The sequence below is a fragment of the Microtus oregoni genome, unplaced genomic scaffold (genome assembly GCF_018167655.1).
Source record: "Microtus oregoni isolate MIOR12 unplaced genomic scaffold, Mior012 000015F_ref0000493, whole genome shotgun sequence".
Taxonomy (NCBI): domain Eukaryota; kingdom Metazoa; phylum Chordata; class Mammalia; order Rodentia; family Cricetidae; genus Microtus; species Microtus oregoni.
Window position 1 is genome coordinate 47,995,981 of NW_024543074.1, and position 26,967 is coordinate 48,022,947.

Below are 26,967 nucleotides of genomic sequence, written 5' to 3' on the forward strand. Positions count from 1 at the left end.
CAGCCTCCTGATCTGAGACAAGAGATGGTGAGACTACTCCCTGCACAAGGAGCTTTCTCCCCATGGTGGTATTCGTGGCTCTCTCAATACAATACTATCATGGTCTGTCTGTGGTTTCTTTCCCAAGTAGCGGGCCTGGGAGGACATGTGTTGGATACCCGGCAGGGTTAGTGGACCTAGCCCAAGGGAACCATTCTCACTGCTGCGGGATCTCCCCATTCCTTGGGAGGGTGGCATACCGCTTTAGAGCTGAGATGTTCTTATGCGGCCGGATGGGCCTAGGCAGGGCCTTGTCCTCCAGGAAGCCTTCACTGTCCAGCAGCTGCCGCATGGCCAGGTTGGCCAGCTGTTCCATGAGCTTGAAGGTCTCACCGATGTTAAGGAACATGGAGAAGAACAGTTCCTGGTCCCGCGTGTCCACACGTATGCTCTCGGGGAAGAGCAGAGTGGCGTTCTTCTCTAGGCGTGTGACATCCACCCACTGTATCACCAGACTCACTGATAACAACAGGGACAAATACAGCATCCATTACAAGTGGACAAGGTGAGACTCCTGCTCCCTTCCAGAGCCTCGCCTGGATTGCTTCCCAAGGACACTATCTACTTCCATCCCTCCACGCTGAGCCTAGTCATACTAAGTGAGATACGTGATCCACGAGGAGGTACCAGCCCCTCGGGGTTGGGTTCATGTTGCTCCAAGACCAACCTTAGTGAATGTTTGCCCCAGGTGGATGAGGAGGAAAAGGTGCAAATACGCAGAGAACTAGCTAAGACTCTGGCCCCAAGGGACCTTACTGGGGTAGGAACCGAATCTCAACATGGTAAGATTGGCACAGAAAAGGGTATCAGTCTCCACAGAGGAGAAGACTGGCCACTGCAGTCTCGACAGGTAAACAGGGCAAAAGGAGGTCAAAGAGGGCAGGGAGGGAGGTGGGCTCAGGAACTAGCGCTGACACCTGCCAATCGAGATAGCGGTAGACTTGGAAGTTCCTTCTGGGGTGACAGCAACAGCAGGGGGAACTGAGTTACACCGGGATTGCGCCTTGCCTCCTGAGGTCAGGGTATTCTGCAGGGAGAACCTGTGGTAGGTGACAGTGGCCTATACCTGAGGTTCTACATGATCAAAAAGCACTTGAGGAAGCCATGCCACTGAGCACAACACCGGAAGTGAAAAGCAGGAGGCCTCAGTTACTGCAACAGCAACAGTGGGCGTGGATGCAGGCAGCGCTGCCAGGCGCAGGTGTTGCCTGGGTGCGCTCATCACCTGAGGTGGCACCGAGGTTTAACGAGACAAAAGAGCTGGGTACAGAAAGAAAGAAAGGGGCTGCACTAGGAATGTGGGCCCTTTGGAGAGGCAGTGAATTTAGGGAAGCAAGGGTGTAGGGGAGCTGCGTATGGGGAACTAGATGAAGGTGTGCCTTCCGCCCCCCCCTTACCTTCCTTCCCCAGCAGGAAGGAGTAGAAGCACAGGTGGTTGACAGTCAGGTAGAGCCAGCCCTGCCGTGGCACTCGGCCCTTCCAGAAACTACAGGAGTAGTAGTTGACCAGCTTCTCGCCCTCCGGCATGCCGAACTGCTTCCGCATCTTTAGCTCCGCCTCCTTAAATTTCCCAGGGTCCTCATCCCCCTGGGGCTGCAGGTTCTTGTTCTCTTCTGCAATGATACCCTAGGGGGGAACAACAGGGCTTTGGCCACTGCACCTGTTGGAGCAGTCCCAGAAAGGAGCAGAGAGGCCAGGAACCCAGAATCCAGGATTTGTTTCGTTAATTAAGGAGGTGGAGGCACACGCTTTTAACCCCAGCACTCGGGAGGCAGAGACAGGCGGATCTCAGTGAGTTCGAGGCCAGTCTGGTCTACAGAGCGAGTTCCAGGGCAGTCTCCAAAGCTACAGAGAAACCCTGTCTTGAATCCCCCCTCCCAAAGAAAATGAGGCAGTGGTGGTGGTACATGCCTAAAATCCCGGCACTTGGGAGACAGAGGCAGGTGGATCTCTGTGAGTTCGAGGCCAGTCTGGTCTACAGAGTGAGTTCCAGGACAGTCTCATCTCTAAACTCCCTCAAACAATTTTTGAGGGGGGCGTTGGGGAGTCTCAAACAGTCTAGGCTGACTTCAAATTCTCCATGTAGGCAAACCCAATCCTCTGTTTTACTGCCCGAATGCTGAGATTACAGGCATCTGCCACACACTTGGCTTAGGTGGGGCTAGGATCAAACCTAGAGCCTTATGCATGCTCAGCCGTACTCTGAGCCACATTCCTGGCCCTCAGTTAATTTTCAACATTAGCTTACAAAGGAGTGGGTTTCATTATGACATTTATTTATATTTTATGTATGAGTGTGTTTTATGTATGCCTGCATGTCAGAAGGGAGCATCAGATCCTATTACAGATGGTTGTGAGTCACCATGAAGTTGCTGGGAACTGAACTCAGAACCTCTGGAAGAGTAATCAGTGCTCTTAATCTCTGAGTCATTTCTCCAGCCCTGACGTTTTCTTTTTTAAAGACTTATATTCTTATTTGTGTGTGTGAATGTTTGCCATGTGTAGCAGTGCCGACAGAGGCTAGGAGAGGGTGGTAGATTCCCTGGAGCTGGAGTTACAGGCGGTCCTTCCCTGCAGGCCTCTTTCCTAGGTTTCGGCTGGTAGCTAACACTCCCTCCCCTGTGGAGCGCCCGGGAGACCTAAGAGCAGGGAGTGGAGGCCAACAACAGTCCCTCTGCCTTGCCCTCTGACGTCCCCACTGGAGTCAGCAGCCCTGTGACTTCAACAGCTCCCCAGTCTCTGCTCAGAGTACCAGTCCTTCCTTACCTGTCAAAATCACAGGGTAGATTTTTAAATGGCTGACTTAGTTGTTTTTAAATATAGTTATTTAGGCTAAATATCAGGATCAGATTTCCACTTATTATGTGCGTGTATGTGTGCACGGTGTGTGTGCACAGGTATGTAAGAACAACTTTGGGGAGTTGGTTCTTCCCTCCTACCCATGCGGGTTCCAGCCGTAGAACTCGGGTTGCTGGGCTTGCACATCAAGTGACTTTCCCAGCTGCACCACCTCTCAGGGCCTAGGTGTCTGTCTTAGGGTTTCTATTGCTGCAACAAAACACCATGACCCAAAAGCAACTTGTGGAGAAAAGAGTTTGTTCAGTTTACACTTCCTCACTGCTGTCCATGACCAAAGGAAGTCAGCACAGGAACTCAAGCAGGGGAGGAACCTGGAGGCAGGAGCTGATGCAGAGGCCATGGAGGGGAGCTGCTTACTGACTTGCTTAGGCTGGCTTGCTCAGCCTGCTTTTTTATAGAACCTAGGCATGGCACCATGCACCAGGGGTTGGGCCCTCGCCCACTGATCACTAATTAAGAAAACGCACAATGGCTGGATCTCATGGAGGCATTTCCTCAACTGAGGCTCCCCCTTCTCTGACTCTAGCTTGTGTCAAGTTGACACAAAACGAGTCAGTACCTCTTCCTTCATTTTCCATTCTCCATATGAGTAGGCTATATTCGAGGGTAGGCCAAGTCATGCCTCCTACCAAGTCCCACAGCTGTTTCTGCCATTCCTTCTTTCCAAAGGGCCCTCCTGCTTTCCTCTTCACACTCCCTCTCCCACGCGGGTTGCTGGAGGCTCTCTTCACCCTGGGTCCCGTATGTTTCTGGATCCATCCCCTACTCTTTTATTCTCTTGTTTTTTTTTTTTTTAAGGAATTAGCTTTGGTTTTAGACTTTCAACTTCCTTCTAACTTCCTGGTTTCTCTGGAGTTGGTTTTTAACTTCCTAAATAGGACACCTGGCCCATTAACGTCACCCTAGTCTTCCCTAACATTTAAAAGTCCCTTCTCTGCACTGTTGCTGCCTTGCACCAATTACAGTATATAGCATTTCAACCATTATTCAGATGGCTTTTCTGCTGTATGTTCACAGCTGTGGGCATGTACGTGTGTACCTGTGTGCACGTGTGTGGAGGCCGGCGGTTGCTGCCAGATGTTGTTCCTGATTGCCTTCTACCCTATACACTGTCTTGGGCCCAGAACCACCTACTGGCTAGTCTTGCTAGGCAGCTTGCTTAGGGGAACCCATGCTTCCACCTTCTAGTACTGGGATTATCAGCGGGATGCCATGGCCACTCAGCATTTACATTGGTACAGGAAATTTGAACTCCAATCCTTGCATTTACAAGGTGAAAACTTTACCTGCTAAGCCACCTACCAGCCCCCTTGTTCAGTTTTGTTTCCTAACTTCCATGGGCTATCCTGCGATCTCCAAAGGCTGCTTGGAGGCCTCATCCTTTTCCCAGCACGACTGTGAGTTGGTGTGGTGGACCCATAAGAGGTGGGACCCAGTGGGAGGTCTTCTGGTCATCGGGGACATGCCTTCATGAGGATACAGGGATCGTTGGGCATGGTGGCACTCAGACTCACAGGCAGATGGCTGTGAGTTTGGAGCTAGTGTAGTCTATAGAGTGAGTTCTAGGCTAGCCGAGGTAGTACGGGCACCCTAACTCCCTTCCAAGTCTGGGCTGTGAGTTGAGCAGCTTTGACGGTCACACACTTGGACCATGATGTACCAAGCAGGGCAAAACCCACCTCAACTGTATATTAAAACAAAAAAATAAAATAAAACAACAACAAAAAACCCCAAATTCCTTTTAGCTTTATAAGCTGATTATACTTGCTACAGTTAACAAAAAGTGAACTGATGTCCTTTCTTCTTTGAGGTCTGAGTCATTCCAAACGTTAGTGTTCTGCTGATGTGACTGTTAGGGCTAGCATTCAGAAGATATTTGATGAGGCAGCTACCGTTACTACTACTACCCCTCAACAGGAAAGTAGTAGCTTGGCTTTGCCTGCTTCCCTGGAGCTGTCAGACAACACAGGTCCTGCCTAGAACCCCAGTGTGTGCACAGAAGAGCTAAGAAACTCGGTCCAGTCTGTCCAGGTCTACGGTGTTCCAATGTGATGAATTCACAAGACTTACTGAAAGCAACTTTGCGCTGTCAAACTGCACAGCAAGGGTCTGCCTGGGAATCTCAATGCAGCCCAGGCTGGTCTGGGACTCACAGGCTTCGACTTGCCTCCTGAGTGGTGGGATCACAGGTGTGTGCTACCATGTTTGGCTCTTTAATTATTACTTGGCTATAAAATATTCCATTAAGCACACCACACATGACTTAATAAGTCCCCTGAAGATAATGCACTGAACAGAATAAGCACTTAGAAAGTACTGGAAAGGGCTTGCAAGATCACTGTTTCCAGATTGCAGAGGAAGGAAGAGCGTTGGTTTCTTATGGGGCTGGGAGCCACTGCTTCCAGTGCTTGGGCTAATTGAGGCTGCAGAAAGCATAGCAACACGTGTCAATCACTTTGCCTCTATGACGACACCACAGGGCACCCCCCAAGAATTGCTGCATAAAAAGCTAGGGGCCTTTTGTTGATGTTTGTTTGTTTGTTTGTTTTTCAAGACAGGGTTTCTCTATATAATAGCTCTAGCTATCTTGGAACTCACTCCGTAGACCAGGCTGGCCTCGAACTCACAGAAACCCACCTGCCTCTGCCTCCCAAGTGCTGAGATTAAAGATATGCGCCACCACACCTGGCTGGTATGCACTGTTTAACTCTAAGGTTAAAAGATGATGTCTGATGGATCCAGAATTTTCAGTCCATGACTGCATCACCCTGTTGCTTTGAGACTGCGATGGCACAGCACACATGGTGGAGAGTGCATAGCCAGAGGGCTGTCCACCTCGTGCTGACCAGAAGCAATGGAGAAGGGCCCAGGGTCCCAATAGCCCCATTCAAGGGCACCTCTCCATCTGTCTGACTGCCTTCTGTGAGTTCCCATCTCCTAAAGAGTCCAGCAATTTCTAATAAGAACATGGCCTTTGGCGTACATTCACGATCCCAACTACAACAGTAGAAGTCACTTCCATGGCCCTTTCAACCAACGGATGAGAGGACGCTTCAGTTTCCATCCTGTGAAATGGGAACAAAGCCCACATCAGGCTGTCGAAAGACGGGACAGCTCTTCAGGGCAGTGGTTCTAGGACGCCCAGAGACACACGAATCTGTGTACGTTTACGTTTCTTCTATAAAAGGACAGGGTTTCCATGCAGCCTGTGCCCACCCTCCCGCACGCTTCAGCTCATCTTACAGCATGCAGCGCAGCAGGAATGCTCCGCTCTGCTGGATGCTTACGACAGACTGACAATGGAAGTCTCTGTTCAGCGCAGATGTAATTCTTTTCCTCAGGTTTTCTGACTCACAGCTGGAGCCATAGAAGCCCGGCCCACAGACACCGAGCATCAACTGTGTGCGGCAACTCCCACCCCACAAAGAGAGCGAGGGCTGTCAGGGGGACATGAGCCTTACGTGTATCTTGCCCTTGACGAAGGTGGTGATGTCTTCCTCGCTGTCGAAGATGGACAGTGTCTGAAGCAAGTTGTTTTCCAGCCATTCCCAGTGTTTGGTGATCTCTTTGCGGGAAGAACCTAGTTGAGTGAGATGAAATCATGAGGTCTCGAGACTCAAAGCGGAGAGGTGGGTCCCAGGTTCTCTATTTGGGGAATCACGATCTTCAGTACAGATTAACCTTTCCTGCTTAAACTTCCTATTACAGCAGAGGCCATAAACACAGAAAGCCAGAACTACAGAACCCTTCCTCCTCAGCACCAAGGGGGACACCCAGCTCTGTATCCCTGTCCTTCTAGAGACAACCAATCTACGTGCCACAGGCTTGTGAACTCATCCAGCTTCTTTGTCCAGCTGACAGAATCTCTGCAGGGCAGGCATATGGGTACTGCCCACCTCACGTCTCCTGCTAGCCTCCCCCACCACAGTGTCCGCCTGAGCACTGCAGGTCCAGAGGAAGTAAGCGGACTTGGAGAAGGCAGTGTAGCAATACTGCCGAGGGCTGGGGATTGTGGGCTCCTATCGAGGGCTTAGAGACCTCTCAGAATGGACTACAAGGATGGGAGGAGGGAACATCCTATATTCTTCTCAGCTGTGCTAGGGCGGACCCTGGCAGGAAATGCAACTATGCCCACACAAGATGAACCAGAAGATAGAACCAATCTAGGGTATCTTGGGAAAATGCTTCACGACTGAGCCACACCCCAAGCCCTGAGGAAGGCACCCTTTTCTAATCGGCAACACTCTTGTAGCAGCTGAGCAGGGGACCCTGACCCCACCAGGCTAGGCCTGGTGGTCCCTGCCCCCTCCCACCCACAGCCCAGCTCACTGCTCCACCGCAGCCAGGATGGCCTTTGCTAGAGATGGTTTGTCTACTTCTTATTCACAACTCACTAACCAGACACAGAATTCCACAGTGCGGAGCCTCTCCCTTGATGGCCTCCGGGAAGCTGCCCACAGGAAGTGGTGAGCCGGAATTGCTAGACAACTCAGTGAGTCACACGGAACTGCCTCCCTGCAAGCCCCTTTTAGTTCCCCCATTTTCGTTCCTGTTTGTCTTTCTCTTAAGACCTCCTAGAGGCCAGGGTCTGATTGGTAGAAAGGGATTTCTTTCTGCTTTTTTCTGTTTTGGGCCAAGAACCCACATTCAAATTCAGAAGTTAAACGGACATGATGCAACTCTTAGTATCATTTCATTTTCTTTCTTCCTTTTTTCATTTCATTTTCTTAAATTTAGATTTATTTTATTTTTTCTGCGACAGGGTTTCCTCATGTAGCCCTGGCTGTCAGGCGACTCACTCTGTAGACCAGACTGTCCGTCTGCCTCTGCCTTCCAAGTGCTGGAATTTAAGGCGTGGCCACCCCTGCCCAGATTATTGTATGTGTGGAAATGTTTTGCCTGCATGTATATGCACCACTTGTGTGCACCCAGAGGTCAGCAAAAGGGGTTGGATCTCCTGGAACTGGAGTTTTAGATGGTTGTGGGCCACCATGTGGGTGCTGGAAATCAAACGGGGTCCTTTTCAGGAGCGGCAGGTGCTCTAACCACAGAGCCATCTCGCCAGCCCTCGGGATCATTTCTTTTATGCACATATTCCCAGCGATCTTAGATGGATGAAATTGTCATTCTGTCTGTCTGTGTTTGTTCGCATTTTGGTTATAAATGTTTATATGTATGTTCAGTTAAGAGAAACTCATTTATTTAAAATTAAGAACACAAACTCCACCATCTCTGTCAGGTACTGGGGATAAAAAGAACGCTGTAGCTAATCAGATTACCAAGTATCACTCTGTTTTCAGAACAGCCCACGGATCTCACTTCTCAGAACCCTCGGAGACGCCTTACTGTGTGACGCCAAGGGACAGAGTTTCAGCATGTTAGCCAGAGCCGTGCAGCAAGCCCAGGCTGCCTGGTCTAGCCTGCTCTCATCCTCAGGAGTTCCCATCTGACCAGGCAGACTTCCATTGTAAAAGCAGTGGGGTAGCCAGGTCAAGCCCAGGGGAGCAGGAAGAGTGGTGTGTGGGTCTGAGGAAGCTGGGTAGGTGACATCTAGGTGAGTACTCAGCACAGCAGAAGGGACACTGCAGAAGCCAGCAGAGAGCTGTGGGAAACCACAGGTTCTCTGGGCCTGTTGCTGCATACCAGGGCATGGCTGGGGAGAAGTCTGGGGAATGACGGTGGGCAGGTGCTGGACATCCTGAATACCAAGGGGAGAGACTGGATTCACTGGGCAGGTTCCAGCAGGACAGCTGGTGTTGGCAAGCTGCTTCTGAGACAGTGGGGGGAGGGAGGCACAGGTGAGACCAGGGCAGGCATGGGGATGACATCTGGTGTGAGCCAAGGACTAGGGTTCTGCAGCATGGCCAGGATTTCTTAGCACCAGGCCCCACTGCACTGAAGGGCTGTCATTCCTCCCCACTCTCCTCTCCGCTACCCTGTCGCTGCCCCTGGTGCCATGGCCTTTTTCTGTATGCTCCCTGAGAAAGGACACACTGAGGCAGAGATGATGCTCTTCAAGGCCCATGTAAAGTAACTGTTGGGCAGGAAGATGGCTCAGTGGGTAAGAGCACTAGGTATACAAGCTGAACGGCCTGAGGTTGATCCCTGAACTCGTGGAAAGAGCAGGATTGGATGGCCTGCATCTGTGATCCTAACACTTTTTCAGAGAGACACAGACAGACACAGACAATTGACCTGGAGCTTCTGGGCTCGTGAGTCTGGTGTACAGAGCATGTGTGCATACACACATGGGAACATACACTAAGTCAACTTTTTAAAAAGTGAAAGTTGTCTCCCTGTGATCAAGGCACATAAATTTCCCAGACCCCACTTGGGTGGAACACACCCTACAAGGAACCCCTATCTCCTGAAGGTAATCCCTGTAGGCTCCCAATCCCCACTGTGGGTCTGAAAACCAGGAGATCTAGGTCTTGCTGGGTTGCTCCCCTTGGCCTCGGGCACACAGTTTATTTGCTCACACAGACACAGGTCACGGCTGTTCAGGGTGCCAAGGAGGGATTATAGTATTACCTGGGGCAGAGGGACTATTTCCAGGTTGCCACCTGCCTGTGATTTTAATCCCTTGATCCTCTAACCTCCACCTTGAAGCCAGGGTCCAATTTCGAGGGCTACACACTCCCCCCTCCTGAGCTGAGCTTCAACCCAGCATCTCACACATGCTAGGCAAGTGCTGTACAACTACCATTGAGCGAGTAGTCCTTTATCTATCTATCTATCTATCTATCTATCTATCTATCTATTGAGACAGGGTCTGTCTATCTATCTATCTACTATCTATCATCTATCTATCTATCTATCTATCTATCTATCATCTATCTATCTATCAAGGCAGGGTCTATCTATCTATTTATCTATCTATCGAGACAGGGTCTGTCTGTCTATCTATCTATCTATCTATCTATTATCTATCTATCTGCCTGTCTATCTATCTATCTATCTATCGAGACAGGGTCTGTCTATCTATCTATCTATCTATCTATCTATCTAGACAGGGTCTGTCTATCTATCTATTATCTATTTATCTATCTAGGCAGGGTCTGTCTATCGATCTATCTATCTAGACAGGGTCTATCTATCTATCTATCTATCTATCTATCCAGGGTCGGTCTATCTATCTATCTATCTATCTAGGGTCTGTCTATCTATCTATCTATCTATCTATCTATCTATCTATCTATCTATTGAGACAGGATTTCTCTGTGTAGCCCTGGATGTCCTGGAACTCACTCTATAAACCAGGCTGGACTCGAACTCAGAGATCTATCTGCCTTTATTTTCTGAGTACTGGGATTGAAGGCATGCACCACTACTGCCTGGCTTTTATTTTTTGAAACAAGGTCTCATAATGCCCAGGCTGACCTTGAACTTGCTATGGGACTAAGAATGACAGAATTTCTGAACCTCTCAAGGGCTGGGATTATAGGTGTGTGCCACCATGCCTGGTTTGTGTGGTGCTGGGGACCACATGCAGGGATTCATGAGGCTAGACAAGCACTCACTGAGCTGTACCCTTAGCTTCTTTTTATTTAAGATAGAGGCTTACTAAATCGCCCAAGCTGGTCTCAAATTCATGATCCTCATATCAGAGCCTGAGATTATGGGTGTGTACTACCACAGTTGGCTGATATCCACAAACTTTACAGATCTGTTATCTTTTCCCAGGCCACCAAGGAATAACAGCATGGCTTGTAACCAGAGAGGTATCGGCTGATACAGGAGCAGGTGTATTGGGCCTGAACTGTAACCCTGTGTAACGCTAGACAGGGTACTTGATTGCTCTGGACCATGCATGGTTTTCTCATCTTCAAAACAGAGAGGAGACTGAAGTACCTGTGAGGAGGTTCAGGTGAGTGCCTGACACTCAGGCAGTGATGTCTGAACACTTGAGTCTCTTCAGCATGACTGGCACACGCTAGCCATTCTGCAAGGCTTAGGTGGGCTCAACTCATCCATCCAATCTAAGCACAGCAGCTACAGTAGAATTCTAGTGGATATATGCTACAAAGTCCCGCAAACACTGAATCAGAGGTGACTCAACCATTATCCCAAGCTAATGCAAGGTGGCAGTCTCAATGCTTCATCAGTTCACCAATATATGGCTTTCTCTCGTGTGGTTTTCCATTTAAAAATGCTTTGGAAAGAACTGGATGGATGGCACTGGGATTCATTCTTGGGCAAGCTTCTCCAAGGCCCTCTTTCTATGAGGGGTACCCCAGTCTTCCCCAAGCTTTTCTGAGACCCTTTCTGTGAGGCGTACCCCTACCTTCCATAAGCTTTTGAGGCCCTCTTTCTGTGAGGGGCACCCCGACCTTCCACAAGCTTCTGAGGTCGTCTTTCTGTGAGGGGCACCCCGACCTTCCACAAGTTTCTGAGGCCCTCTTTCTGTGAGGGGCACCCCAACCTTCCACAAGTTTCTGAGGCCCTTTTTCTTTGAGGAGCACCCCAACCTTCCCCAAGCTTCTGAGGTCCTTTCTGTGTGGGGCACCCAGTCTTCCTGCACGGAGGAGAGGAAGCCCTGATCCAGCACTCTCCATGGAGAGGAAGCCCTGCTCCAGCACTTCTCCATCCTCATCAGGGAAATCAACATAGAGCACAAAGATGGGGAAACATGTCACCCCAGAGAGAGTGCATGCGTGTTTCCAGTAGAGAGCCAAAATAAGAAGGCCAAGAGCTGTCCTGAGCCCCCTCAGCTGGGGACCCAGGCCATCCCTACCACACGTGTAAGAGCATCAAAATGCTAGTGTGTCACCAAGGAGGCTACAAGTGAGTACGAGTAGGAAATGGGTCTGAAAATGCTGACTCTTCCAGCTCTGAGGCCCAGCTGTAGCTCCCTTGAGACAAGGTGGAAGAGAACACGGACTCTAGTGAGCTCCTCTGAATGAGGGGCGTCTCGAGGCTCTTGGTAGATATCACCGCACAAGACTGAAGGTTTCCTGTCCCCTCCCTCCTGGGGTGACCTCATGACTCAGAGCACTTACCACAGGCCACCGTCCAATAGACCTGTGAGTCCTGGGTCTGGTGCAGGATGCGGTAAGGGGCCACTCGGGCACTGGAGTCCAGGACCACATCCAGGGTGCCCACGAGAAGACCTACGGGCAGGGCAGAGAGAGGTGGAAGGTGAGAGGCCAGGGGGCCAAGCCTGGCTCGAGACAGTTAGGAAGGCCTAGCCTCGGCAGGGCTGCACAGCCAGACTCCTCACAGGCCTCCTGCCAGAGAAGCTGAAAACTTCCCGTCCTGCTTTTGCTGGAAGCATCTGTTATTTTTTTGGCTCAGAAATACTTGCAGCAGAGGACTTTTGACCCAGGCCTTCACTATCCAGCCGTAGCTGGCCTGGAACTTACTAGGCAGATCAAGCTGGCCTTGAACTCATAAAGATCTGTCTGCCTCTGTTTCCCAAGTGCTAGGGTTAAAGGTTTGTGTCAACCATGCCGGGCTGTGGCAGATGCTTAACAGGACTTAAAGCTCAAACCATTCTGGGAGTCTGGGAGGCTCTTTTGCAGGAAAATACAAAATATAGGTTTTATTTATTTATAGACAGGGTCTCAAGAATCTCAGGCTGGCCTCGAACTTGGTAGCCAAGGAAGACTGAATTGATCCTCCTGCCCTAAACCTCCCCCGTGTTGGCCTTATTCAAATGTGCCACTATGCCTGCTTCATGTGATGCTGGGGGTGGACCCCAAGCTTTTGTGCATGCTAAGAAGCACTCTACCAACTGAGATGTATCCAAATTAGGCGTTAAGACAAACATTTTTTTTTTTTTTGATTTTCGAGACAGGGTTTCTCTGTAGCTTTTGGTTCCTGTCCTGGAACTAGCTCTTGTAGACCAGGCTGGCCTCGAACTCACAGAGATCCGCCTGCCTCTGCCTCCCAAGTGCTGGGATTAAAGGCATGCGCCACCACTGCCCAGCCAAACACTTAATTTTTAATAACTTTTCAAAAATCTGCTTTGTTATTTTGCCATGGGTATCGGGTCCCCTAAAACTGGAATTACAAACAGCTGTGAGCTGCCATGTGGGTGCTGGGAATCGAACCCAGGTCCTCTGAAAGAGCAATTAGTGCTCTTAACCATTGAGCCACCTCTCCCACCCCAACATTTCTTTGTGTGCGCGTGCGAGTATATCAAACCCAGGGTTTACACATGCTAGGCAGGCAGGCATCCTAGCACTAACCTACCACTGCAGCAAATATTTCCTTAAAAATGAGAAAAACATATTACGAACTAAGAAAAATACCACAGGTATTACAAAATCCAGGAAAATAGCAGTGTCTTGTTTTGTTTGCTTCTTGAGACAGGGTCTGTGTCATTGAGGCTAGCCTTGAACCCGGGATCCTCCCACCTCTGCTTTACGAGTTCTGGGATCACCAGTGGGTCACTATACCTGGCTTACACGTTTATCTTTTATAATTTATTTTTATCACTACCGCCTAGGGACACTTGTGCCACGGCACACACCAGGAGGTCAGGGAACAACTTGCAGGAGGTGCTTTTCTCCCACCACCACGGTGGTCTGGGGACAGAAGTCAAGTCTCCAGGCCTCCTCAGCAAGCATGGTTATCCTCTGAGCCAACTTGCTGGCCCTGACTGCCAGAGAGATCTCTTAAGAATACCCCTTCCCGGGGCTGGAGAGATGGCTCAGAGGTTAAGAGCATTGCCTGCTCTTCCAAAGGTCCTGAGTTCAATTCCTAGCAACCACATGGTGGTTGACAACCATCTGTAATGAGGTCTGGTGCCCTCTTCAGGCCTGCACACAGACAGAATATTGTATACATAATAAATAAATAAATATTTAAAAAAAAAAAAGAATACCCCTTCCCTCCAGCAGTTCCTCCCAGAGCAAGGACATTGTAACACTTTCCATATCAAACCCTGGGACAACGTAGATCGTCTATTCAGCACTTGTCATCATACTTGGCAATTCTGGAAGGCTTGAGCAGCCTGCAGAGTCACAGCTGAACGGAACATTTTTCAGAATCCATCAGCTTTTGAAAGACAATTGTTTTTTTTCTGGAACTGAAGCATTTCAGGGCATTTCAAGTTCTCCTTCCTGCGTACTCTTTGGCCTGATGACACACTTTGTGGCAGTGCTCTTGGTCAATGTCATTGTTTCCTGGCATTTTGGCAGAAAACCCCTGTCTTCTCCACTGCCCGCCTGATCCACTCTTCTTGATTACTTAAATAACGAAGCAATCAAAAAACCCTGCCTGTCGTTCCTGTTTGAAACTGATTTCTCCCTTTTCAAGGGAACTGCTGCCTCTGGTGAGGTCTGAGAATTCGCTGCTGCTGTCTTCTTGGTGCGCAAAACAATTCCTATTGGTTTTACTATTCATCTTTAATATGTTTTGCTACCATTTTTCATCTGACCCCCCCTCCGTTTTTAATAAATGGTTACAAAACAGACACATCCAAATGGATGATTTCTCATTTGTCTCACTGAAATGTTAAAATGAAAAAAAAAGTCACTCTAATTGCAGTTATGGATGGGGGAGATGGCTCAGTGGGTAAAATGCCTACTATGTAGGCAGGAGGATCTGAGCTTGGAACCCCAGCACCCGCATAACAATGGGGGTGGGAGCTTGTGTCTGCAACCTTAGTGCCGGGAGTTGCCCAGCAAACCGACTGGAAACATAAGGCGGAGGAGAGCCAGAGCAGTGGACCCCCACGTCAACTTCCGGGCTTGGCACGCGTGCACCCCCGCCTCACATACAGTATAAAAACTGCAGCTAAATGGTGCACACCTTTAATCCTAACACTCAGGAAGCAGAGGCAGGCAGATCTCTGTGAATTTAAGACTAGCCTGCTCTACATAACAAGTTCCAGGCCTGCCAGAGCTAAATAGTAAGACTACCACAAAAGCAAAAGAAGAAAAAGACACATTCAAGGCTTTGCAGCCTCTGGAGTAAACTTTTCAGTGTCCATGCTGAGGCTTTTCTTTCGGTCTTGGGAGCGTTCTTTTACAGTCTCAGGATAAATTACTGGTGTAGCCATACTGCAGGAGCTGACACCTTCAACCTGCTGACCACCTCCTCACACCCACTCTGTAATGAGAACTTCAGAAGTCCAGGCTGGCAAGTTATCATTATTTTAAAAAGTTATTTCTGGGCTGGAGAGATGGCTCAGTGGTTAAGAGCACTGACTGCTCTTCCAGAGGTCCTGAGTTCAATTCCCAGCAACCCCATGGTGGCTCACAACCATCTGTAATGAGATCTGGTGTCCTCTTCTGGCCTATAGGCAGGATACTGTATATGTAAATAAATAAATCTTTAAAAAAAAGTTATTTCCTTTCTTTCTTTCTTTTTCTTTTTTTGAGACAGGGTTTCTCATGATGACCTGGAACTCACTTTGCAGACCAGGCTGCCTCAAACTCACTGACCCACCAGCCTCTGCCTCCCATGCACCACATGGGTGGCTCATTTCATCCTTTCTTCTGCGTATGGGTGTGGCGTCTGCATGCATGTCTGTGCACTGCTTTTGTCTGTTGGCCATGGAGGCCTGAAGAAGGCACTGGATCCTCTAGAACTGGAATTACTGATGGCTGTGAGCCACCATGTGGGTGCTGGGATTTGAACTTGGGTCCTGCAGCCCTTAGCCCCTGAGCCATCTCTCTAGGCTGGCAGGTTTTGAAAAGAGGCCTGAACAAATCTGCACTACTGATGGATCTCTCTCAGGGAGACAGTGGTCAGGAGTCTGTGACATCTGTGATGGGATGATAGCCACGACAGGTGGCTACTGTACAAATCTCCCTCAGTGGGATCTGGAGTTCACAGAATGGCCGGGCTCTGGAAGCTCAGCCTTGGGGGACACAGACAGATGAATGATGTAACCAAAGTGACTTATCACATGGTGCCCTGTGTTCCTCAGTGGCCTTGTGGTAACTCCCAGGGTTGGTCACTGGGCTGTCCAGGACAGTCGTTACCTGTCTGTAAACAATGGGTCCTGGACGCAGGTCCAGTACCACCTCCAGGATTCTCTTTGGAAAGGAGCCTGACTGTGGAAAAGAACACTGAGTTTCCTTGGAAGAGATACAGGCCCTTCCACATTAAGAAGTGTGGCTCACGAGAGCCTGGCAGCTGATGGCACCTATGAGAAGCTGCATCTGGCAGGACTGGCAGCTGCCACACTGAAAATCGGGGCCTTTCACGGAAAGTTCGCTTTATAAACAGAAGGATCTGGTACCCAGAAGGGCCAGACCTGTTCCTGTAATACTTGACGGGCCCTAGATCAGAGGGGCTTTGAAAAAAAACCTGCTCAGGAGATTCTCACAATCCCACATGTCACACAACGTCAGAGGCTCCCACTCCAGCTGCTTCTGTGTGAGTGGTGGTGCCCAGACACCCAAGGGGCATCTGGGCTTTGTCAGGGGGAGACTTCATATATACTGATAAATATGCAAAAATAAGCCTTGGGTCAGGAGCTCTGATGGCACCAAGTGAAGAGAAGCCGGAGGAAGAGGAACAGAGGTCAGGGCATCTCTGATCTTCATAAAGAGACAATTCTTTGGTGAATTGGGAGTAAAGAAGCGGGCAAAAGAATGTGTGTTTATGCCACTTGGTCCCTCAGAGGCACTTGGAGAAACTGAGGCAGAGGCAGGGGAGCTCTGCACGCTTCTGGCTGCTAAGTCCCTCTGCAGGAGTGTGCATAAGTCCCGGAGACTACTGCTGCCCTCCCCGTGCCTCCCGTCCCGGGACGATCCTCCCTGCCCGCCCTCCGACCCCTCGCGTCGCTGCGCGTGCCCGCTGGCCGCGTCCTGCTGCCCCGCCAGGCCCGGTGCGCACAGGCCCGGCCGCCCGCGCCCCGCTCACCCGTGAGGCCGCCGCCCTTGCCGTGGCCCCGGCGCCGCTGCAGCACAAAGAAGGGGTTGGCCCGCTCCGTCACCCACAGCGCATTGGCCACCAGCACCTCCTCCGGCCCGAGCCACATCGCGGGGCCGCTCGCACCGGGCCAGGGCCCGCGAGGCGGAAGCGCGCGCCGCCGTCGCTGCGCCCGAGCCGAGCCGAGCGGAGCCGAGCGGCCGGGGCGGGGTCGAGACGCCGTCCCGGAGGATGGCGCCCCCTGGCTGCCACGCTCGCAGTCCCGCCCAGTCCCGCCACCGCTGTCCAGTTGGTGAGAAAATCACTTGCTTTTGACCGACTGTGCAGCCCAGGCGAGTTAGTGTTGCAAACGTCTGGAAAACGGTTAGCAACTCCCGGTCAACCTCGGAATTCTGACGCTTAAGTATAAGGTTGGAATCCTCAAGAACCCAGTTGTCAGAAAGCTTTGAGGCAGCTGGTGTTCTTGAAAATAAATGCTCTGGGGTGGCCTGGAGGCTGGGGTCACTGTTGGGCACATTTTTGCATAAGCGAGCCGCACTATGGTCTAGGAGCGCAGAGCCCTGCTCTTCCGTCTCCTGGCGTGAAGGTGGCAATCACTCACAGTACAAATCCTCCTTCAGATCCCTGTCCAGGGCTCCTGCCACTGAACCTCGAGGCAAAATTTAGCGACTGTGAGCTCTGTCAAGTAGAGCCCGGTGGAGCAATTAGAACAGGACAGTTTCTGACTCCAAGGGGCTCTTGCCTCCGCCTGGACAACAGGTGTGAACCATATTTACTTTGGTAAAGGCTAGGGAGACAGCTGTACGAGATGTCCCATGTCACCTGGATGTGGCAGGAGGGTGAAACTGGGAGGTTTGAACTAATTTTAGGGTCTTCTCCGAAACAGGGTTTCTAATATCTATATTTTAGGTTAACTTCAAATTCTATGTGTAGCTGTGGATGATCTCAGACTCTTTGATCCCCCTGCCTCAGTCATCCCTGTTGCTAGGAGTAGAGTCATGAGAGCTGTATACATGCGAGGCCAGAACTGCATGGGTGGCCCTCTGAGCTGGGTTGTCATTGGCATTCAAGGGTCTTGGGTATGGGAAATGTAATGGGTGACAGCCTGCGTGAATTCTGAAATTCTGACTCCGTCAGCTTTCAAGCTATGGGGACTGGTTTTCCTTAAGATTGAGAAGCACAATATGCTCAGGTTTATCCTGACACAGTCCACATCAGTCAGCTAGCCTGGCTGTCAAATTGTATCACTACGTGGGTGCGTATGATATGCAGGTGTGAAAACAACAAAACTCATCACCTCGCACATATTAGATGTGTACTCTATCATGTCAGTGTGTTCTAATAACAGGAAAGAGGAGTTTTGGAAACATAAACCGAAGCCACTGTGCTTTCTGGAGAATTCTACACCCAAGAGTTAGGAAATAAGCCAGGCATGGTGGCACACACCTTTACCCCAGGACTTGAGAGGCAGAGGTAGGTGTATCTCTGTGAATTCGAGACCAGCCTGGTCTACATAGCAAATTCCAGGACATCCAAGGCTGCATAGAGAGATCCTGTCTCAAAAGAATAAAAAAATAAAAATAGAAAAACAAAAAAGAATTTGCAAGTAGGGGGTTGGAGAGATGACTTAGTAAAAGGTGAGAGTCCAGCCTCAGGGAATCTGAACCCTCTTCTGGCTGTTATAGCAACAACACACAGACACAACAGCAACAGCAACAATACACAGACACACAATAGCAACAGCAACAACACACACACACATGCACTTTTGAGCATGTGTACTTGTGTACATGCATACACATACTCACACAGAAATAAATCTATAAAATTTTTAATAATAAAGAACTTGGAAGTACTTGAGGACCAGTAAGATGCCTGAGTTTGTTCCCAGAATCCGCATGGTAGGAGAGAATCAGCCCGGCTAGGACTACTCTTTATAAGGAAATTTATTGAGCACTTAATATATGCTATGAAATACATGAAAAGGGCTATATCTTTGTTCTCTTTATTTTCTGTGATTTGATAGTTTATAAAATTTGCCTCATTAATAAAAATGCAAAATTCAGGTTTTGATGGAGTCACAGGATTTAGCAGCCAGCAAGATTATCTAATTCCAGAACGTTTTCATCATTCCGAATAGAACCCTGCAGTCCCCACCGTCTTCTCTTAGTGACCTCTAATCTGCTTTTGCCTTTATGATCTTCCTCTTCCGGGTGTTTGGTGGAAGTGGAGTAATCTGTCCCATTGTGTCCTCTTGGCTTACCGTCACACATCCAAAGTCCATCCGTGTAGCATGTCAGTGGCATTTTTTTATGGCAGAATATTGCACGGCAGGGCTATGTCACATTTTGCTTATCCATCAGTTGATGGGTGTTTCAGTTTTCTGGATCTTAATAATATTATCTTAAGCACCGTGTACGTCTGTTAAAAGATTTTTACTTCTGTGTGTTAGTATGCAGTATGTTTTTGTGCAGGTGTGCGTGACCTTGCATATGTGTGTGGAAGCCACAGAAGGGCACTGGGTCTCCTCTAAATTCTCTACTGAGTTCTTTGAGGCAGGGTCTTTCCTTGAATCTGAGGCTTCTGTTTTCTCAGCTAGGCTGGAAATCAGAAGTCCCACTGATCCTCTTGTCTCTGATCCCTCAAGTTGGGGGTACGTGTCTTGTTACATGAGATCTGTAATCCAATCCCCACGAACAGCAAATGCTCTTACTGCTGAGCCATTTCTCCAGCCCCTGTGCAGGGGCTGTGATGGTACACACCTTTAATCCCAGTCTACAAGAGCTAGTTCCAGGACAGGCTTCAAAAGCTACAGAGAAACTCTGTCTTGAAAAACAAAACAAAATAAAACAAAAAACAAATAAAAAGTGTCTTTTGGGTATGATGAGAATAAGGTGATTAAGAGCCACACTCTTTCTTCCTTTCTTTTTCTTCTTCTTCCTCCTCCTGGCACCGTCCTCCTTCTTTTTGAGATTGCATCTCTCAACATAGCCCTGTCTACCCATCCTGGAACTCTTTGACCAGGCTGGTCTTGAACTCACATAGATCCACCTACTTCTGCTTCCTGAGTGCTGGGATTAAAGGTGTGTACCACTATACCCAGCCTTTTCTCTTTAATTTTATGTGTGTGGGTGTTCTACCTGCATCTCTGTACACCATGTGTGTGCCGAGTACCTTCGGAGGCCAGAAGAGGCAGTTGGATCCCCTGAAGTTACCATGCGGGTGTTGGGAATTGAACCGGGTTTTCTGGGAGAGCAGCTGGCACTCTTAATCACTGAGCTGTCTATCCGTCCCGAACAGACAGGCTTCTGAGCAATCACTGAACCCTTTCAAAGCAGCTGTAGTACCTGGTATTCCTGCGGTGTGTCAGAGTTGGTATGCCATGGTTCAACACCCGTCTAGCCATTTCTTGAGTGTATGAGGCCACTGTGGTTTGGATTTTTATTTCCTATCATATCCTTTAGCCAGGCTGTGTTCTGTCCCCTGCAACCACTGAGAGCATTCCCCGGGACACAAACAGCTTTTTCAATAGGTTTTTATTGAAACGGTTATATTAGCAAATTCCACAGTACAGGTGCACACTATTGGCATAGAGGTACATGCCAGACAATTTCACTACTTAATATACTTACATCGACCATGTGGACCTAGGAACTGTGCTGCTCGTGTTCAGGGGTTGACAGATGTGATTGTCAAGAAACCAGTTCACACTGTACTTGCAGGTGTCTGTGTTCTTGACAGGGTAACCCCCTACAGTGAGTCCTGAATTAAGCTAACGGGCAATCTTGCTCCGAGTCCTTGATGTGTGCTCTTTCTGGCACAAGGTATCCACTGGCGAAAGAAATTCAAGTGCATAGTTTTCCTCTTATCCCTCAAGGTGCCCCACCTTGCCATCTGCCTTAGCTGTATTCCCAGCTTCCTCACCTCAAGTTACCTGTGCTAACATTAGAAAAATAGTTTTGTACGCCATCCTCTGAGGTGTTGTGCATAGTCAGCAGGAACCCGGAATGAGTGGGGCTCTTCGAGTAACCCAGATATGAAAGGGGTGACGTCAGTGTTTTCTATGAACGCAAAAGCTACCGAGAGAGTCAGAATCAGCTGACACATGGGGCCTAGGATCGAAACCGATGACTCTCCTGTTACAGGCGCAGCACGTGACTGTGAGACAATGTTTTTCTCCACCCCACACCCACATCGCCTCCCAGCTTGGACTCTTCTGCTTCTGTAAACAACACTGGTCAGGCATCCTTGGAAGAGGTATGGCCACTCAAGAGTCCATCTCACTTCCCATGCTGGGCAGAAGATACCAGATTCTATCCCGAGCATCAGCCAGCCAAGCGAGCTGTCTTCTAGCTGGGTCAGCAAGCCAGCCGGGGCTGTGTGACTGCCCTCAAAAGGTCTGGCGTGGAAGCAGGCCATATCTAGTAACTGAGGCATAGAGCATGAGAGGCAACTGGCAGATGCAGACTGCTTACCTGAAGGGAAACATATGGCTTGGGATGTCACATTTTACCCAACCCTCCTATGTTTTTCAGAACAAATATTTTGGTTCAATGCCTTCCAGTCATCCGAAAAGTCCTTTAATATCATAATGCAAATATATTTAGACTTAATTGGTAATTCCAAAAGCAGGTTAGAATTCACGTCATGTCGGGTTCACCTTGTAAAAATGTAGGACAATGTTAACGGTTACCAGTGGCTGGGACAAGGTGTGCAGAATCAGGTGAGGCTCGCTGATAGGGAGGGGAATCTGATGAAAGGCCACGGCGGGCTTGCGGGTGGCCATCGTGTCCCTTCCCCATGCATGCACCTGACCAGCAAGCAGAGTGGAGGGGACTGGAGAGGAATGAGTCACATCAGCATCAAGTGTTCCAGGGGTGCTGGTAGGTGGGGGGACGGAGGCCTGCTGCAGGGGGAGGGGGCAGCTGTACAGGCGCTGACTGCTGAGTGAGGCCTCCGGCTCCAACCATCACCAAGGCTTCTGAGAAAGATCACTCTTTTAGGCTGTGAAGGGGGATCTGCGCCATCTCAGTCCCATGTAAAAGAGTCAGTAGGAGGAAACCGAGTGATCCTGGGGCAGAGGCCCTAATTCAGTACTTGGGTTGTACTTAAAAGCTATTCTGCCTTTTGCCATACATTTCTTCTTTTTTTCCAAGTCAGAGTGAAGAAAACGGGGGGAAAAAAGTATAAGCCTTGGGAGGACTGCAGGAGGGTAACCAAGGGGCTGGGCAGCCTCCGTGGGGCTCTTAGAACCATGTCATCACCCTTTGCGCAGCTGAGGCTGACAGCTCTCCCTGCCTCTATGGTCACTGAAGGCTGGTGGAGTCACAGCTCTGGAAGACACCTGGCCTGTCCTCATCAAAAGTCAGTTTTCTGGGATCACTGATAAAGAAGGGTGGAACTATCAATCCCGCCAGAGCCCTTAAGGAGTTCCTTGTCTACAAGGTGACCTCCTGACCACTAACTTCAGCCCTTGCCACCCAGGCTCCACAGGTTGGTGTGATTTGTAAATACTGTCATCTGCAGAGGGCCAAGGGGCAGTCGGCCAGAGGCAAGGAGTCTGCAAGAGCAGCTTTCTATTGGCTTTGCTTTTCCTGCAGTTTCCAGATACACTCAGGCAAACAGCTCTGAGCTACAGACACAAGCATCTTAGTCCCCAACACTCCTTTGGTTCTTCTCTGAAGTCACAATACTTAACAGCTTGTAAGATTTTTTCCAGTCTGGCAGTGACCTCAACCACACCCAAGCACCTTCTGCACACCTCGTTTTCTAGGCAGGTTAACTGGGGGCTGTGCCAAAGTTTTGGAACGATGCACCCACAGGGCCCAAACAAGGCAGCACACCACACACCGTTGATGAGCACGGTCCTCGTGTGGATCTGGGCGGAAAGGCACTTGTGAGCTGTGAGTGTCAGGAGAGTCGGCCTGTGATAATGATTCCTTATTCTCATCTCCTCTCTCTTGGAGAGGGACCACGTTTGAGTTTAAGTACACAGATGTCCCATTCTTTACGCCGGAGAAGGGGAGCTGGCAGGCCCACCTTTCCTGAATGGGGAGATTATGCACAATCACTTTTCTACATTAGTGTGGCCAATAGCTTTTTCTGTTTGCCAGACATACCAATCAATGTTCCCTAGCCCAGTTTCTCTCTGGCTGACACCACCATCGAAACTGAGGATCCACCGCTGCCAGGGTGAGCATATATGCCTAGTGCCCAAACTTCTGCACAGGATGGTGGAGGGGAAGACGCAGTGCCTCCCAGGGACTGTGATCATATAGACACCACTCAGGGCTGGGTTTCATGGGCTCTCCTGAACCCTACCGACATTCACCCAATCACTGAGATAAGAAATCTGACTTCCAGGACAGGTGGTGGTGGTGGCACAAGCCTTTAGTCCCAGCACTCAGGAGGCAGAGGCAGGCAGATATATATGAGTTTGAGGCCAGCCTGGTCTATAGAGCTAGTTCTAAGACAGCCAAGGATACACAAAGAACTCTGTCTTGAAAAAAAATAAAGGAGGAAATAAACAAACAAATCTGACTTCCAATTCTATCTCATAGTCCCCTTGTTTTCTTACATTTAGTCAGCTCAGTCTGGGGTCTCTCGGTTCTAAGCCAACTGCTAGCAAGTCTGCCTTTTGCCTCTCACACAGCCTACTGCTCATAGTGTTCTTTTTCCAAGCAAAGTTCTGAAGCATCCCCTGACCCAGAAGGGGAGATGCTTCAACCCAAGAATCTTGCCTTCCTCCTGTTCATCCTCAGGGCCCTTCCCCCAGACTCAGCAGGCACTGGCCCCTCCACCTGTGCCCTGGCCACTGTCTCCTAGACACTCACCCCATTTCATTGCTCTCACTCTGCAGACCGTTGCCAACATGCCAATTTTCAGGACACCCAGACATGCACAAGCACCGAGATGTCTGACCACTGAGATGCACCCTCACCCTCCAAGTCTTCCTGACTATCGATCCACCTCAACTTCAAGTGTACGAGTCACACAACGAGAACTTTATAAAAAGTGTCAACAGCCTGGGCCTGGTGGCGCATGCCTTTAAACCCAGCACTCAGGAGGCAGAGGCCGGAGGATTCTGAGTTCAAGTTCAAGATCATTTAATCTACAGAGTAAGAACCAGGAAAGCTGTCAGCCAGGGCTACACAGAGAAACCCTGTCTCCAAAGAAACAACAAAGAAAAGACCTAAAATAAAATGGAAAAGGTGCTGACCAACTACCTCCACGTCCTGCCTCACCTTCAAAGGCCACAGGCTTAGATGCCGCAGTCTGCAGCTTCCTCTCTTGACATCTATGAGCAGTGACCCCTTGTCAGGAAGACCCCTGATGTGAAATCAGCTTTGTTTTCTTGTAGCAGAACAAGGTCCCCTACAGTAAAGGTTAACAGCGAAAGAATATGTGGATTTTCCCTTAGTCTGGTGTCATTTAGCAGAAAGATCAGTGAAAGCATGGAGGTGGGGGGTGATAAAACTAGGAAGACTTGAAGTCCACAGGATGTGTCAATTAGTAAAATTCAGTAATCTCTTGCTTCATGCCTTTCTGACCACACCTTTGGGGACCTGGGGCCATGAATCTGGGCAGATGCCAAGCACAGACTCCGCTTCAGGACGGACTGGCGTTCAGGGAAGTACTTTATAGATGTTCCCTGAGGGGATGGCAACAGGGGCCAGGAGATGCAGGCGATTCAAAAGCAGGCTTAGTAGGCCTTAGAAGGAGTTTTCAACCGCTGATAGTAGAGCCTGTTTTTCTAGGAGGGAAGCAAAGGCAGGGCCCTGGATGAACACCCTCATCAGTTCCAGAGACCCTTTGGAGACTTCTTCACAGTTGGACGTCCACCCAGTCAGCTCTCCTTTCTCTGGGAAGCAACTGGCCCAGAGTGGCTCCTCCACATGGAAGCTAGGTATCTCAAAAGCATAAGCCTCTGTATTCAAGCTGCTGCAGTCCAGTCTGTTGCTAACACTGCCTGTGGCTGTAGATTCTGCTGTGTGTGTCCTATGGCATATACCAGTGAAGGTTCTTCACCCAGCCCCACCTGCTGGGAGGGAGCCGGTTGTCCTCTGTCGTCCCAAAGCACATGTCCTCAACAAAGAAGCCAGTCCCCTCCTGATGAACACAGGACATTCTGGAGCTGAGCTGAAGGTGACCCAAGATTTCAGGAAAAGGGATCAACCCGGCGTCTGGAGCACTATTCTGAGTAAATGCCTTCCTAAGAACTGCCTCCTTGGCTGTTCTACAGTGAACACATGCCCTGCATTTCCCAGGGACTCAAACATTGTCTCAGTAGGTTTTAGAGGACTCAATTAAAAATTCTCCCCCAAGCAATTTCTATCCTCCCTTCCTTTTTTTTTTTTTTTTTAAGAAACTGTCTAGAGTGGAATTTAATGTGTTTTATAAGACTGTTGAGACCTGAAGAAAAATGTTTCATGGTTCATTGGGATCTGAGTTTTGGTTATGGAGAAATCAAGGCCAGGCTATGAACAACATGGCAAAGACAGTATCCGCCCAGTCTGCCACACAAAACACTTGTGCCTGAGCCTCTGGACCTTAGCAGTCTACTCTCCTGCTGAGAATGCTCTCGCTGAGAACCTTTCAGAATGATAATCTATTGAAACTTTATCAAAAATATTTTTATAGTACAAAGACTATAAAAAAAGAAAGACGAAAGCCCTTGGGAAGCAGTAAAGACGAAAGCAGCTGGGACCTTAGAGGTCGGCCCTGTTCAGTTCACACTGCTCAAGCGAAGCACGTGGGCTCACCCTGCCACCATGTTCTCACAGGCTGTCCACACTAAGGTTCTCTGAGGCTCTGCTTCAGGCACAGGGGCATCTGAGGGATCTTAGGGACGTGTGAGAGAGAAGAAGCCGCATGTGTGAAGATGGTACACATGTGCCTCAAACTTATGACCCACAGAGCCGATAAAGGTGACAGGGTGGGAGCCTCCCATCTGCCCGTGTGTCACACACACGTCTGGGTGGTGGAGCTGCAGTCCCCTAACCAGGATGTGAACATCTTCACACTCTGGTGAGAAGCGGCTGGCTGTGGTATGAGCTCCTGCAGTAAGGAGGCGACTTGCTCATCCTGGTCCCACACTGTAGCCATGCGTTTCTCATGTTAACTTGATGTCATTCTGGATGTGTGGGACAAGCACACATGTCCCCAGTGTCCACCATGCTGGCCGCAGCATCCTCTTCTGAAAGTCCGGCTGCCAGCACTCCCGTGTTTCCTCACGTTGGTGCTGAGGCTGGCGGGGTACCACTGTATTAGACAATCGAGATGGAAGAGGGGGGGTCCCCATTTGGTATTTAACAGAATGTTGGTTTGGACTTCCCAATAAAACATTCAAAACTATTCTGGTGTTGATGGCTGTTGCCCTTGTCCCATGTGGTCATCGTGCGCCACAGGTAGTGGGGACAGAAGCCCTCCGTGTCTAGGTAAACACTTGTCATCGTACGCCATGCTCATCACAGATGCTGGAAAACGACAAAGCAGATGACTGTCTGATCCCGTGAGAGCAGACTCTGACCCCGTGGCCTGTGTCCTCCAAGTGCTGCAGGACAACAGAGGGGAAATGGAAGCCGAATCTCCTCGGGACAGAGGACAAAGTGAAGCGGGTCAAGGAGCCATGACTCAGGTTCTGCATTGGTGAGACATTTTATCTGCAGGCTTTCGTGTGCATGTGAGAATCACAAAATGTATTTTACAAAACCCCAGTGGCACCCTGACACAGAAGACATATTTGTAACAAACACACCATTAGCCCCCGGCCCCATCTCTTCTCTGGAAATGGCAAGGCTCACGGGCTGCCCATGCTCAGTGGTCGGCTCTAGGTGGGTATTCAGTACCATGAGGCTCACCTGGGCAATAACATTGTCCTCAAACCTCACCTTGGGGGGAACTCTGCAATTTAACTCTGAACCCCAACTTGCACCCAGAGGTACTGCCATTCTTCCAAAACGGATGATGACAGAAAAATACAAAATAAGAAAGGTGGCCATAAATCAAATCTCAAAAGGAGACACCCCCAGCAGCCCATATTTTTTTTTAAAAAAACAAATCAGGTTTTGTTCTCATCATACATGTCCAAGGATGGTTCGATTGTGGAGAATTCACTCTCGTACACCAGGCTACGAGGCGACAGGGAGTTCCGGTGAAAGAAGTGCCCACCTGGAGAAGGAACAAGAAAGACAGACTTAGTGTGGCCCTTAGGCGGAGGCCTGCAGGATGCTCATCAGC

The 26,967-nt window shown here is 49.5% G+C and overlaps 2 protein-coding genes across 3 annotated transcripts in view; both read right to left on the reverse strand.

Moving 5' to 3' along the window:
* Positions 1-16,911, reverse strand: part of Tbc1d9b (TBC1 domain family member 9B) — a 39,342-nt gene extending 22,431 nt beyond the window's left edge. For both annotated transcript variants that reach the window (XM_041664476.1, XM_041664475.1), the window contains exons 1-5: positions 16,720-16,911; positions 11,898-12,008; positions 6,360-6,478; positions 1,437-1,665; positions 240-498 (exon numbers count right to left, since the gene is read on the reverse strand). In XM_041664476.1, the coding sequence (XP_041520410.1) occupies positions 240-498; positions 1,437-1,665; positions 6,360-6,478; positions 11,898-12,008; positions 16,720-16,837 (836 nt within the window). In that variant the 5' untranslated portion in view covers positions 16,838-16,911. The remainder of the gene's footprint in view (positions 1-239; positions 499-1,436; positions 1,666-6,359; positions 6,479-11,897; positions 12,009-16,719) is intronic.
* A 6,322-nt stretch (positions 16,912-23,233) lies between these two features.
* The window catches only part of Rnf130 (ring finger protein 130), a 106,560-nt gene continuing 102,826 nt past the window's right edge, over positions 23,234-26,967 (reverse strand). Inside the window, exon 8 of the mRNA XM_041664031.1 lies at positions 23,234-26,898. Coding sequence (XP_041519965.1) covers positions 26,789-26,898 — 110 coding nt within the window. The 3' untranslated portion in view covers positions 23,234-26,788. The remainder of the gene's footprint in view (positions 26,899-26,967) is intronic.